This window comes from Diadema antillarum, unplaced genomic scaffold, assembly GCF_040938485.1.
Source record: "Diadema antillarum isolate AM-2024a unplaced genomic scaffold, OU_Dant_1.0 scf00000060, whole genome shotgun sequence".
NCBI lineage: Eukaryota > Metazoa > Echinodermata > Echinoidea > Diadematoida > Diadematidae > Diadema > Diadema antillarum.
In genome coordinates, this window is record NW_027270949.1 from 673,911 (window position 1) to 688,139 (window position 14,229).

General features: G+C 39.5%; 1 protein-coding gene across 1 annotated transcript; it reads right to left on the reverse strand.

Annotated features, from left to right (window-relative positions):
- Positions 1-484: 484 nt before the first annotated feature.
- Positions 485-13,871, reverse strand: LOC139716064 (solute carrier family 35 member F4-like). Its single transcript, XM_071627615.1, has 7 exons — positions 13,598-13,871; positions 10,492-10,795; positions 7,287-7,512; positions 5,957-6,082; positions 5,058-5,247; positions 3,439-3,528; positions 485-2,884 (listed from the first exon to the last, which is right to left on the reverse strand). The coding sequence occupies exons 1-7, from the start codon at positions 13,713-13,715 to the stop codon at positions 2,622-2,624; spliced, it is 1,317 nt and encodes a 438-aa protein (XP_071483716.1). The 5' UTR covers positions 13,716-13,871; the 3' UTR covers positions 485-2,621.
- Between the last annotated feature and the right edge of the window lie 358 nt (positions 13,872-14,229).

The window sequence follows — 14,229 nt, forward strand, 5'->3', positions numbered from 1 at the left end:
ATGAAAGTGAAGATAAGAATATAAAAGTCTCTGCTTAAATGACAAAAACTCCACTTTTACTTTAACTTCCGTGTGTATTAGCTTTTGTAAACTTCACAGGAGGTAAACAATATTTTAGGAACAAATTAACACAGTCTTCAAAAGCATGAACAAGATGAAAATATATTCATTTGAATTTTTTTCTACCCTTCATTTGAATTTTCACTAAAACAATGTTTAGTTTAGTCAGAGACATTCGCCAATATGTCACAGTTCTATCTAATCTTGAATAAAAACAACACCCTTGGAGATATCCCAGTATAATCGGGTTTCCAAGAAAGCTGATATCAATGACATTTGACTGAGATATATTTATATCAGTGAGTGACGTTTTTTAATTTTGACCCCTGATTTGCCCAATTGTACATCGTTCAACGTTTTCACCCATATACGTCTGGTGTGATGAATACAAATGGAATGACATGCTTGTAGGAGTGAAGTTTGAAAACTGCTATTAATAAAGCGAAACCGAATGGAATCACTTGTTGAGAAACTGACAGAGCTCAGCAAATGGAAGAAAATGTCAAACAATGACGCCATAAAATCATAATCATGGGCAAATGGGAGTTTTGAAATAAACATAACCTTAAAACATGATAAGGAAAGAAATATAATCCTGAAAGAAAAACTCTTTACTGGTTTGCAGTATGGACCTCCCACATTCTCTACTCTTTCCTGAGGGAGGAATATTCTGAGAAATGTCCTCACATCGACAGCTTGTGTACATTACATCATCAAAGAAAAGTACAAGAACTTAATTGTTTCTATGGCAACCAAGTTTTTATGATCTTAGGATTTAAAAGAGCCTCTTCTTGGCAATACATGTATCTCGCATCATCTACAACAGGCTTGAGCACCAGCATTTAAAAGCAACCTTGTCGAAACTATAGACACCACATAAAACCAGCTAAAAGCAAAACAAGACTCCCACAAGACATAACATTCAAAGTATTTAGAAAACTCGGAAGAATATCAGGAGATATTTGAGTAATGCCATCAACAAATTTTCCTGGTGCAAGATGGCAGTTCTGAGGGAAAAACACAGCAATACTGGTTAACCCTTTCTGTGCCAGGAACTTTGGACAGTGTAAACAATGCCATAGGGTTTTCTGTGCAAATCTGCACTCAAGTACACACAGGCTTAATCTGAAATGTGTCTGCTTATTTTGAGTATAAGTACAATAATCATTGTACAATTAGTAGGCTGAACACATCATACCCTTCCGCATCAAGATGGATGCAATTTTCTAAACCTTCTACTACCAACAGATTTTTCCATTTTCAAGGTATGTAGAAAAGTCATCTGTTGCTTCTTCATATCGCAAATTTATTTTGCCACTTCAGAAGGTTCATATACAGTACAAAAACCCTGACTGAAATAATTCAGAGGTATTCTTTCTGCTGACGGCATGAAATAAGAGTCTTTAATCCTGTACATTTAGTCCTCCAAATACATATCAAATGCAGACATACACACACCCACACACACATACAGACACAGCTCACAATTCCAAACTGCATATCATCAATTATTTTCTATCACAATCATCCTCTCTCGAGTCCTATGAAAGAAGACAGAAAGGTAACAAATTTGCCTGACAGACTTGATATAAGACTAACTGAACTTGACCCTACATGTGTCCATATTCGTAGCATAATTCGTCACATTATTTTTTTTCTAGCATTTTGATAATTCCAAAAAAAAAAATCTCAGTCAAGATAAGGCAATACACTCATGTGCAATAATGCCAGTTTCATGTATCAGAGATTAAAGAGATCAAGATAATCCTTATCTCCAGCCACTGGCAGCTGATCCTACAATCTGCAAACACAGCAGTATAAAACCCCTTTGCTCACTGGTATTTCTTAGCCCTATACATGTGTAACTACCCCTTGCTAAGGACCATCCTACATCTTGGATTTTCCTTACTCTCCGTTCACACTCTCTAACACTCTATATTTTTTGGTCCAAATACCATCTGTGTGATGGGCTAAGAAATGCTGTCAATATCGTGTTAAGGGTTACTAGTTTTAAAATAATGCACTAATGTGGAGTGCGATGAACACTTATGAGACCAGTATTTGGTGGGGGAGGGGGCAGGGAGGAGGGGCTAGCCACACCCATTGGTGGAGTTCAGATGAAAAAAAGGTCTTAGCCCTCTTAGGACTAAAATCTCCAAATGCTGTTGACAACGTAGACAAGTATTAACCTGTTGAGGACGAGTCCTGAGTATACTCGGGCAAGCATCTATTGTAGTAAAATCAGTCCGTCCTCAACGGGTTAAAGTTGCCTACATGTATAAATGATATTGAGATGGTTGACTGTTGTAAAAAACTTAGAGCGATTTTCACGATGCCCTTCCTAAAACCAGTTCCTCTGTCTCGGATTGACAATCTTTGCCTCCGAACAACCGTCTTCAGAAGAAACATTCTGAGGGGCAGGACTTCATGCCTTTTTACAAACCAAGGATTAGGAATAGCATGTCTTCTGGCACTGAACCTTATACATTCAAAAGCTTGGGCAGTTTTTGCCCTTCTGTTTTTTATTTCATTTTTTGCACACGATCTTCACCATCGCATCATCATGCAGTCGCTGTCATGTCCCGATTGGAAGCTTCTTGGCCCGTTGCTTCCCCCCTCTCCACTTGATCCTCATTGAGCTGAATGTTGGGTAGTCGCTCAGGGCGACGCTGCCGTCGACACGGCTCCGAGCCCTCCGTCCAGCATGCAACCCTCATCTGCCAGGATTCCGGAAGGAGCATGATGACGAAGCCGCCGATGATGAGCAGAGAACCGACGATCTTCAGCGCCCCGAGGTCGATGTCACGGAAGGCGGTGTCGATGACTGCAGGGAAATAATCACAGAAGAGAATCCACGCTATTGACATCTGAACTAAACAACCTTGCCCGCATTTCCCAAACGAAGTCATAGGACAGAATCTGTAAAAAAACCCTAGCATTCATGGCTGGGGATTGAAAGCAATCAGTCCATCCCAAACTCAATTTATGTTTTCACCAACCCTTGCTTTATGCTTTTCCATCTCAACATGTCCAACTTGGCATATAATTTGAAAGGGCTGTGTGAAGATCCACACATGAAAATATAACACACAGATATGCTTACACCAAAATTCCAAATACTAGCCCCTTAAGTTCGTAAAGGAATTGTTCAACTGTATCTTGTAGAATATTAAAGCTCATTCATGAGGTGAAAAGAACCACACTGCAACTTACTATAATATTTAGCGATCAAATTCTCCATGGATCACAACAACAAAAAAGGGTCTTTAAACAATACAAACCACTCCTATATTTCACGGCATGATATATCAATTTATGTAAATATAGATGCCAAAAAAATCATGAGAAAACAAGGAAGTTAAATGAGGGACAAATTACCAGCATTGATCGGGATTCCAACGATGTTTGCAAGAGAGATGAGCAGCGGGTATGTGATGGCAATACCAAAGTTGACGAGGAAATTAAAAACTGCAGAAAAAAAGAGAAACATGTTCACATGTAAAGACCAAAGTCATGTTCTCAGTTGACTGCATGTACATAGATTTCTTGAGTTAGTCTGTGGCCAAATGAATTTATAATGCTCCTTTCTATTTGTGATAAAACCAAAATTCAACTGAATTCAATTGAATTGATACACAAGGATGCCAGATACAATGAAAGCGACGACATAAGAAAGATCTTTGCACATATAGAATACAAAGTGTAGGGGCCTGAACTTTGACACTACCAGTGCTTGAATTCAGGCCTTTGCCTGAACACACCCAACTCTACATGCAACCAGCAATTCTAAGGCAAAGTGCATGACCTTAACATGTAAAATGCAAGAGTATTTAGCATTATTGGTCTATCCACTTTTCTCAATTTGCAATGCTTCAGCATAACACTGGACCAACCTATGGAAGAGAAACAAAAATATCTTCCTATCAGCACTAGGAAAGAAAGGCCCTGGTTGGTGATAATGTTATTTCCTGGTTTTAACCACCATTGTTTGTGCTTTCATAGATTGAAATGCCTTTACTCTGATTCATCTCCTTGCACCATATGACTACAAGCAGATCAAACTTAAGTTCAGCATGCATTCACACATACAATTCACAAGTTTACATCCTTCATTTTTCAAACTCTACCAGCCCAAGATATCCAAGAAAATTAAATACCTACTGTACCTGGTACTAGGAAAAGAAAAGAACTGGGTGGCAATACCCTTATCTGGAAGTTTTTAACAAACATCAAGCCTTCAAATATTCCCCCTCTCAAAGATTCAATGCTTTTCACTGACTTGCTTTGTTGGTGTTGTTTTTAGAATTCACAGAGACTATTCACCACCTCACACTTCGAGTCATAATCTAGAGAGTCTCTGCCAATGATTGGCCAACAAGTGACCTTTGACCCTTTTGCTCTTGTCCAATTTCCTCCTGGCAGATTTCTATTATTAACCACTGATGTTTCCTCTCTTCTACCTACCAATCTTTGTCGTTCATACCATGAATGCTCACACAAGTACAATGTAAGTGAAGTTCTTTTCCATTTCTGAAATCTTTCCCATAACCTTTGTATGTTGTTCATTTTGTCTTCCTTCATCCTTATCGCATTCCTTCCATTTGTTTACTCTTCTCTCTCTCTCTCTCTCTCTCTCTCTCTCTCTCTCTCTCTCTCTCTATCTTGATCCTTATCACACTTACATATTTGTATCAGCTCAGGTGATATCTTCTAGGGACCAAAACACCTTGCAAACAATGACTGTAATCTTCTTTAACCCGATGAGGACGGGCTGATTTTGCTACAACATGCATTTCCCATAGACACCTGCCCGAGTATACTTGGGACTCGTCCTCAAGGGGTTGACACTTGTGTACTTTGAGTGCTGACTGGCATAGAAAACCCCATAGCATTGTACACACTGTCTAAAGTCTCTGGCTTGGAAAGGGTTAAGCCCAAAATGGAAGTCAGACAAAATATAGGACTGTCAAAGAAAAGAAAGGGGATGTTTAACTCACCTATTCCCAGAGCAGAGGTGCCACAGAGAAAGGCCCAGGGAAGGGTGGGTAGCTCTACCACCTCCTTTCCTGTGAATACCAGAGCCAACATGACGGGGGCGAGGAGGACCATGTTGAACACCCCCAGGACGGTCAGGAAGAGGGAGACTTGGCCGTAGGTGGCGTCTCCAAGGAAACGCTTGAAGAGAACCTGAAGATGGAGAGAGAGAGAGTGTGTGTGGGTGTGTGTATGGGAGAGAAAGAGATACAAAGAGGGAAGGGGTGAGACAGAGAGAGAAAAATGGAGCTGAGGTCTTGGACTGAAGCACTGAGTTCTTGCATTCTGTCACTATCCATCAAATATATCAACTGTTTAATAATCATACCAGGTATGCCTTTGTACTGTTATGAATTTACCACTACTACAGCTATACAAACAAAAAATATTATCAGTTCTTCTCCAAATTCATCTCTATACTTTCTTTTATTGCTCTTTTTTTTTTTGGGGGGGGGGGGGGGGGGGGGGAGGGTGCTATCTACTTCTGAATTCTCCAAACCACAGGTTATATGAAATATTTACCATGCACATTGTAATACTGATATATATCACAATTACAAATGTACATTTGCAGTGCGGAGTTCGATAACCTTAAAATGCCACTCGTCATACACAGCCATTTAATATTTCACATCCCTGGGTTGACAAAATGCATAAAGGGGAACCTTCTTATAATGAGGACCTCAAGACCATGACAAATCCCTTGCCTAATCAGGTTTCTAATAGTATGTATTAACTTGAAGACTTGGGTATCAGGAAGGAGAAATGACAAACAGAATGATGACCTACGTAGAAATATATTTCGTAAGGCATCATTAGAGGGTAGTGGTATGAAAATATTGTATTAAAATAAAATACCAACCTTATACAGAGCAGCTCCGATGGCTGAGCCGAGGGCCAAGAAGACACCTACGACATTACCTCCCTTGAAGCCATCAGACCACATCATAAGGACAGTGCCAAGGATTGACAGGCCTACGGAGAAGAGCTGCAGGGGGAATGACATTTTTATAAAACACTGTCAAAATTTACCTCCATCACAACATACTGCAAAAGGTAGAGATATCTTGTAAGCATTGCATTCATCAATTGGAGATATCAAGACAGCAGGAACATTCCTTTAATCAAATTTCTCTGCAACAAGTTCGGCTTTTATATTCATCTGTCATGTCTTTTCCAGGAATGTTTCTCACACAATCTTTATACCATGACAGTGAAGACATACAAGTGTCTGAAATTGGTGTCAGATCACAACAACAAAAACGAACCACACTGTTATTAAAATAAAGTATATCTCAGTGACAAACATGTATTTTCCAACTTTAATTGTAATGAATAGTTCGCAAAATGAGCACTACTTCCAATCATATTTTACTTTTGCTACATTTTGTAGCCTCTGTTTGCTTGTCAATATGTAGAAAGGAGGTTTGGTCTATGTCTGTCACAGAGAATAGAATTTTAGAGGCTGATGAAGAAACATAACCCAGTGATTACTGAATTAAAAACAACAACAACAATGTGTATAACAGAATAAAGACATGCAAAACAATTTGGACAAAATATCATTCCAAAGCTGTTCTGAACCTTAATGGGGCTGCAGCTGTATTGCCATCACACAGCACATTGCACATCAGGGCAGTTTGTTGTGATGGCATAAATATCAAATGCCATCCTAAACCAGCCCAATATTTTCTTGACCACGTCGATAAGCTGACAACCACACAAACTAAATATCTCATAGCACACTCAAAGTATTAACCCATTGAGGACTGACTGAGTTTGCTACAACATGCATTTCCCAAAGCCACTTGCCCTAGTGTACTCGCGACTTGTCCTCAATGTGTTATTAAAGCTACAAATGGTCTTCATTCCTCATCAGTGAACATTACCGCATAATTTTTACTCGAACATTGAATACTGTATAACTAGGAATGTTCGCGTGCATGTTAATTTCGCGAATTTTGCAAGAGCCAAGATTCGCAAAATTAAAATGCACACAAAAGTTCTTGTCTACAATATATGCATTGAATGTTAGAGGCAATTCGCGAACATTTCATGCTGCGAATAAGGCTGTCGGCTCCAATTCGAAAAAATTGCATGCGGCAAAAATATCTTGTTTTACAGTACTACATACAGTGACTACAACTGAGAAAGCCTTTCAATGAAATCAAGAATAAGGAACCCTTGCTCACTCTGGCTGGTAGGAGAATGAGCAGCTCCTCGAGCCATATCCAAGAGAATGCGTAGATGAAGGCAGTGTTGGTGACAAAGAGCGCCGTTACGTCCGTCGGTGCCTTCAGCTTCAGGGCGGCGGCGTACATGTAATTGGTCACCATCCAGAGGGCGCAGAATGGCCCTGTAAGGCGCAGGCAGTGCCACCAGAGCATGCCTTCAGTGCCGTAGATCTGCAAATCTTCTCTGCACATTCATACACAAAATGAGAAAACAAGCTATTTTATGCAATGCACTGTATATAATTCAATCACCCACATTAATAGCTATCTTTATAAAACACACAAACAAACAGACAAACATGGGAACAACTTAAAGGGAAGGTAAACCCAAAGAGCAATGTGGATTGAGTGAAAGCAGCAACATTAGTAGAACACATCAGTGGAAGTTTGAGGAAAATCGGACAATCAATGCAAAAGTTATGAATTTTTAAAGTTTTGGTGTTGGAACCGCTGGATGAGGAGACTACTAGAGGATATGACGTATGAGTGGACAACAATACAAAGAAAATATAAAGGAAATTCAACAAAAATTCACTTTTCTAGAATTATGAAAGAGCAGTGGACCAACCGCTTTCAGAAAGCAGGGGGAATAATTGCTACCCTTAACATATGTCAATATCAAATTGATGGAATTTGTAATTGTCATGAAAAATAGATTTTTGTACTATTTTCTTTATATTTTCTTGGTATTATTGTCCACTCATACGTCATAACCTCTAGTAGTCTCCTCATCCAGCGGTTCCAACACAAAAACTTTAAAAATTCATAACTTTTGCATCGATTGTCCGATTTTCTTCAAACTTTCACTGATGTGTTCTACTAATGTTGCTGTTTTCACTCAATCCACATTGTTCTTGGGGTTTATCTTCCCTTTAAAGGAATCAACAATGTTTCAGTTATCATGAGCTGCATGGAGATACATGTACATCCTATCAAGTGTCAAATATTCTCTAAAAAAAAAACAACTGTATGAAAAGACAACAATGTTGAAAATCATTGTTAGATGCTTATCAAAACTTAGCGTTTTGTTCATATGCTGCATGTAAGCTGGACAAAAGATTTGTCTGCCAATCTGCAATTTTTTTTCAGTTCAATTCAATTCAATTCAATTTTATATCACATCTCTTTAAATGCAATACAAAGAAATAAATAGATATGCACACAATAAATCACTGTGAAATATGGGTAGCACCAAGGAGTCTTACTGTATAGTGGAGAATAAAAGAAAACAGTAAAAATCCTGTGGATGTGAGAGATTGTCAAAGGACCCTTGGCCTATCAGAGGTCAACCCCATAAACACTGCTCAGGACTTTAAATTGGTAACCCTCTGTCAATGAACAGAAAATACCTAATGCCCCTAATCCCTTTTGTGTCCTCATGGCCTTCCTGTGGGACTGAAGCATGTTGCTGTGCCTGAGTGGGCTTGCTATTAACCCATTAAGGACAGACTGATTTTGCCACAGCACGCATCTCCCATAGACACCTGCCTGAGTATACTCGGGACTCGTCCTCAATGGGTTAACTTGGCAACTCTAGGTTAGATTTGGCATTATTACTGAATGCTGATGAAAAGACTTGGCCAGTTGGTATACAGTATAAGCTGTGTGTCTGGGGATTTAAGAATAAAAGAAGTACAAATAAGGGCTTTTTACACTTGTAAATTTTTGCTTAGTCCCGTACCAACAGTGGGGCTAAGGGGGGCCTTAGCCCCACCGTTGGTACGGGACTATCCTTAGCCCACTTTCTGTTTACACTCGTTTTTGCCAAAGTGGGCTAGCCCCACCGATAATCCCGTACTATCTGGCCCTGCAAAATAGCAGGGTTAGCACCGCAATTGCGGTGCCAAGCAAGTGAGTGTAAACAGAACGAAAAAATAATCTGGGGCTAAGCGGCGGAGACGAAGTCCGACCCCCACTGACCAATCAGAAACGAGGTAATCAGGTGCTGCCGGTGCATGCGTGTACGTGTACAGTGCACAGCATAATCATGAATATTTATGTGGTTTGGAAAGTCCGGGGCTAAGAAATACGAGTGTAAAAAGGTCAGTTTTCTCCTTAGCCCCGGACAAGAGATAGTACGGGACTAATTGGCGAGTGTAAAAAGCTGAAAAAATTGGTACGGGACTAACGAAAGTCCTGGGTCAGAGAAAGTATGGGGTTAAGAAATACAAGTGTAAAAAGGGCTATAAACTGTTAACCTGTTGAGGATGGGCTGATTTTGTTACAACACTCATTTCTCACAGACTCTTGCCCAAGTATACTCGGGTCTCACCTTCAATGGGTTTAAGAGACTGTTCTCACCATACATTATATTCTAGTTTTCATACAAACAGTTTCATGTTGAGAGAAAAAAAAATGTTACAAGCAGTTTGCTACCATGGTGGTATTGTTCATAGATGTCTTGTTAGTGAGAGTACGACTTGAAAAGATTTTGTAGAGCTTCTTTTTTTCGATTTTACCACTATTTTCTAGCTCAGTCAGCAAAGTTTTGACTATGGTAAACAGGTGGCTACTATGCAGATGGTCCTCAAATGTATCGTATCCATGGATAATTTCTCTTTGGGGGATTCCGCAGTGAATACACAAAGCAGGTGGCAAATGATCACAGCAGAACTGACATGACAAAAAGAGAGAGAAAAAAAAATACAGATGGACAGAGGGAAAATACTCTTTCTAGACAGTTCTCAACAGAACAGTGCTACATGTAGTGTGAGAATGATTCCTCCACAATTTGGGGTCTGCATCATTCATTCCTACAAGAACAGTAACTCCAACAACCTCTAAAACACACAATGAACAGATTTTAGAACTCCACTACATGGCTGGCGGCACGTTTTCAAGAGTGAGGGGGGGGGGGGGGAGGTCCACTTCCGGGTTTCCTGAGCTAACAAGGAAAACAAAAGAAAGAAGGCCTCCAACACAACCACTTCCAGATTTCTTCAGCTGATATTAAAAGCAAAAAAAAAAAAAAGGTCTTCAGCGCAAAAACAAAGGCCTTACCGCACTCAAAAGTTTCATTCTATGTTTTTTTTAGTGCCACTTCCGGGGTAAAAAAAAAAGTAGGGGGGGGGGGGGGGAGGGGGAGCGCCCAAAGTAGTGACATCCTATGTATTCCTACAGGTGCAAAAAAAGTGGGTTCCTTCGGCTCTGCACTACTTCTTACTTTAATAGGGCCTTCAGTCCAGCGGTGCGTCTCTCCTTGAAAAGCACCATGGCGCCAATGATGTAGATTGGGTAACAGATGATCATCCAGTTTGTAGTGAACCAGATAACGAAGAACGGGGCGACAAACGTGGGCGAGTACATGCTCTTCATGAACTGGGTCGCGGCGACCCAGGAGATGGCCACGCTGAGACCGATGGTCAGTCCAATGAGGACCTTCCTGGCATTGACCGCTGAGAGGCAGGATTCTGAGGACGGCTTGTCATCAGGAAGATCTCCAGCTGACGTTGGCAGCTGACTGTAACCTGGGGAATGAGAATTATGTGAATTGAGCAAAATCATTGCAACAAATTATGTATGCACTTTCAGGGTTCGAAATTGGCGATGGTCCGCTGGCCATTGGCCACCCAAAATCATGTTGGACTAGCTAAAAATCATAAAATTCTGAAGTAACTAGTCCGTCTGGCTAGCCAAAATATTGCTTCAGTGTCAAAATTGATTCTAAGTAGTCCGCCTGGCTAGTTAAAAAAAAAGTTAAGTGCGACCCCTGACTTTGCAGTTGTTGTTGTTGTTTTGCTACGAGAGTATCATGAATCCAAATTCATCAACAAACTTGTAAAGTCCTTGTTTTTATGGCAACATGGAAATGACAATGGAGTTTTGATGATTTCTACCCCTCCCCACCCCTCCCCACCCCATCCCCAATAAAAGGGCAAAATAGATTTGACAAAAATCAATAGAACATTTCTTTCATTATTATTTAATGTCACTGCCCTGCAAATGTGATGAATTAGTATCTAATCACCCTTCAGATCAGCTTTGGATACTTTGTCACTTTTACTTAAATTTTTTTTCCATTTTCAAGATCATACCGTTATTGTAATCCTCAACATCAATCTCTTTCCTCTCTGCACTTCTTTATTATTATTATTATTCTTTTTCTTTTGTTTGTCTGTTTGTGTGTTTGTTTTTGTTTGTCTGCTTTTTTAAAATCAATTATGGATGAAGCCCCTGCGATGACTCTCTGGAGATTGATGCACACGCCACCACTTCTGCCCTGCTTTGACCAAGGTGGCCATTGGCATTGGCACACACTGCTTAGTCCCACCAGGGTCTTAAACAAAGGTTGCTGTGCAGTGAACTCCAATGTAAAGGCAGCAAGTGATTTACAACATGGATAAACCATTTCTGTCATTAGCACAGCATATGGCAAAAACTTATAGTCAAGGCAACTTGTAGGAAAATTTATTGCAAAAGCAGTGTCAAAAAAGCACTTGGGAAAAACAAGAAATGATGTGAAAATCTCGACCTCCTTGAACTCAATTTCACCTGTAGACACAAGTAGCCTTTTTCAGAACTGCTGCTATTTCTTTTTCTTCTTTAAGGAAGGGGGAGTTGAAGCACAGTGCATCACTAATTGTGGGAAATTTTAGACAAATACATATTATGTACACACTTCAAAATAGAAATACAAAGATGTAAAGCTATATGATGGCGTGAGCCGTGACTACACTCTTTTTCTAGGGTGATCGACACCTGCTACAATGACTTGTACCTATCATTAATAAGGCATTGACACCACCAAGATATCTTGTACCATTGTATTGTCAGTATTGACATAAAGTGCAGACACAATATGCTATCAAACATGCGTTTCACTGCCACTACAAAGTCCATTCTTCGTTGACAGATTTATATCACAAGTTGGAAAATAGTTCCATATAAACTGTGACTGCGAACAATGAAATTTATAAGTGGTGAATATATCAGCAGTGATTGATTTAGATGTGGTGCGTTATCATGTTACTCATGGATATAGAAGAATGAGTAGAAAACCACTTTTGGCAATTGAACTTTTAATAGTCTGACTTCTAATCTTTTGCCTTCTTAATATTTTCCTCACAGAAAGTAGGGCAAATTATCATTATCAATATCAATTTAAAGCTTAGCATCTGGGCAATTCATGTTGTATATCCTGGAAAAAAAAAACAATCTTGAAAATTTGTAAAATACATTAATTCCTATACTAAATGACTTTCATGAAGACAGACATATTTGCCATAATGCTATTTGGGGCTCTGTTTTTTGCTTTTATTGTTTGGGTTTTGCTTCTTTCTTTTTTTTAAGAGAGGACATTTCTTTTTTCACTCAACCTAAAATCATTTGAGAATATATCATGTCACATGACTAAAAAAAAAAAAATGCGCAATTTCAAATCTTTGAAATATGCCTCACCGGTTGAATGTCTTTAAGGGTCATCCATATTTTCAGTGATAACGAGAGAAACTATTGACTCAAACTACTCCAATATTTGCTTTACACTTTAATATGCCATGTGATAAACTTGTATAATGTCCCCCTTTGTTAGTGTATGAAAGAGTACAAAGTATTTATTTCCTGATGAAGACTCGTGGCATTGTTTCTTGTGTTTGGCTGGTGGAATCCAAATGTCATTGATTTTGTAATTTGACTACCTACATTTGTGGGATAGTTCCCAAAATTGTACATTTAACATAATTTCTAAAGAGAGAGCATTCACCATTGGAGACAATGGAAATTCTAAACTAATTTTGATGGTGTAGACTTTGACCTGTAGCACGCAGCTTCAAAAACATTTACACAGTGTGCAGGTGTATTCACTGGAAAGGGGTATTTTCATGGATGTTGGGTAATTCTATGTTTCAATGTGCATTGCCCACACTTATACTTACGACTACAATGTATGACATTTTAAACTTTTGTCAAAGAGTTGGTTAAAAAGAAAAGAATTTCCCATAAATCACACAAGGACGAATGCAAAAACTGTGACAAACTACAAATCATCTTATCCTGCTATTTAAAACTAAAAGTATGATGCAGATTAGAAAAAAAAAAAAAATTACTGATGTGCATTTAAAAATATTTAAATGTTAAAGATCAAATCATCAATGATCAACAATGTTTGCATTAACCAAAATAAAACCACATCTCCCCACCCACTCCACATAAATGACATTTCTTTGGCAGATCCTGGCTGCAGAGCTCTGCTGATTTCTACATTTGTAAGTGTACATTTTCATAGTGATTGGTACAAGTGGTAGGGATATTATAGATCTTGTCAAGCTTACCCCTGGCATCAGTGGGTACAGTGGTTACCCTGTCCCCCTCTCCCTCTCTACCGCTGTCCGTGGTGGGGGCCGTTGCCGCGGCAACACTAGCGGTTGCTTCAGAATCCCCATTAAGCATCGGCTCCTCCTCCTCTTCTGCCTCATCCTCAAATTTGATCTCCTCTTTCCCCTTCTCCTCCTCCGTTTCCTTGGAGATGGAGTCCCCGCCTCCTGGAGGAGTCTCCTCTCCTCCTACGTCACCTCCTTCTCCCCCATCTGCTGGTCTCGTCTCCTCTGGGACCACACTGCTGTCCATATCGGTGTTCGAATCGACTGGATCCATTTTAGGTTTTTTGTTTTGTTTTGTTAATAGTTTGTTTACTTTCAAAGATGTACAAGGCTTCCGCCTTTTCTCCTGCAGTTGGGAGACTTTGGAAAATCAAAGCGTCACTCCTGGATCATAATGATGCTGTGAAGAGCAAAGAGTGAAGAGAAAAGTATTGTCAACAACATGGTTTTAGGTTTCAAGACAATTCTTTTACGATAGTCACAACCAGGACTTTGACTGATTGATGGTAAGGTTGATGATAATGTTGGTCCAACAGTCCCTGACATTACAGGTAGAAAATACCATCTGACCAGTTACTTTTTCA

Coding starts and splice junctions, on each gene's coding strand:
- LOC139716064 (XM_071627615.1), bottom strand. CDS start 13,715: ATGCTTAATGGGGATTCTGAAGCAACCGCTAGTGTTGCCGCGGCAACG. Junction 5,248..5,956: donor TCGGAGCTGCTCTGTATAAG/GTTGGTATTTTA, acceptor CTCCATCTTCAG/GTTCTCTTCAAGCGTTTCCT. Junction 3,529..5,057: donor CACCTCTGCTCTGGGAATAG/GTGAGTTAAACA, acceptor TTTTTTCTGCAG/TTTTTAATTTCCTCGTCAAC.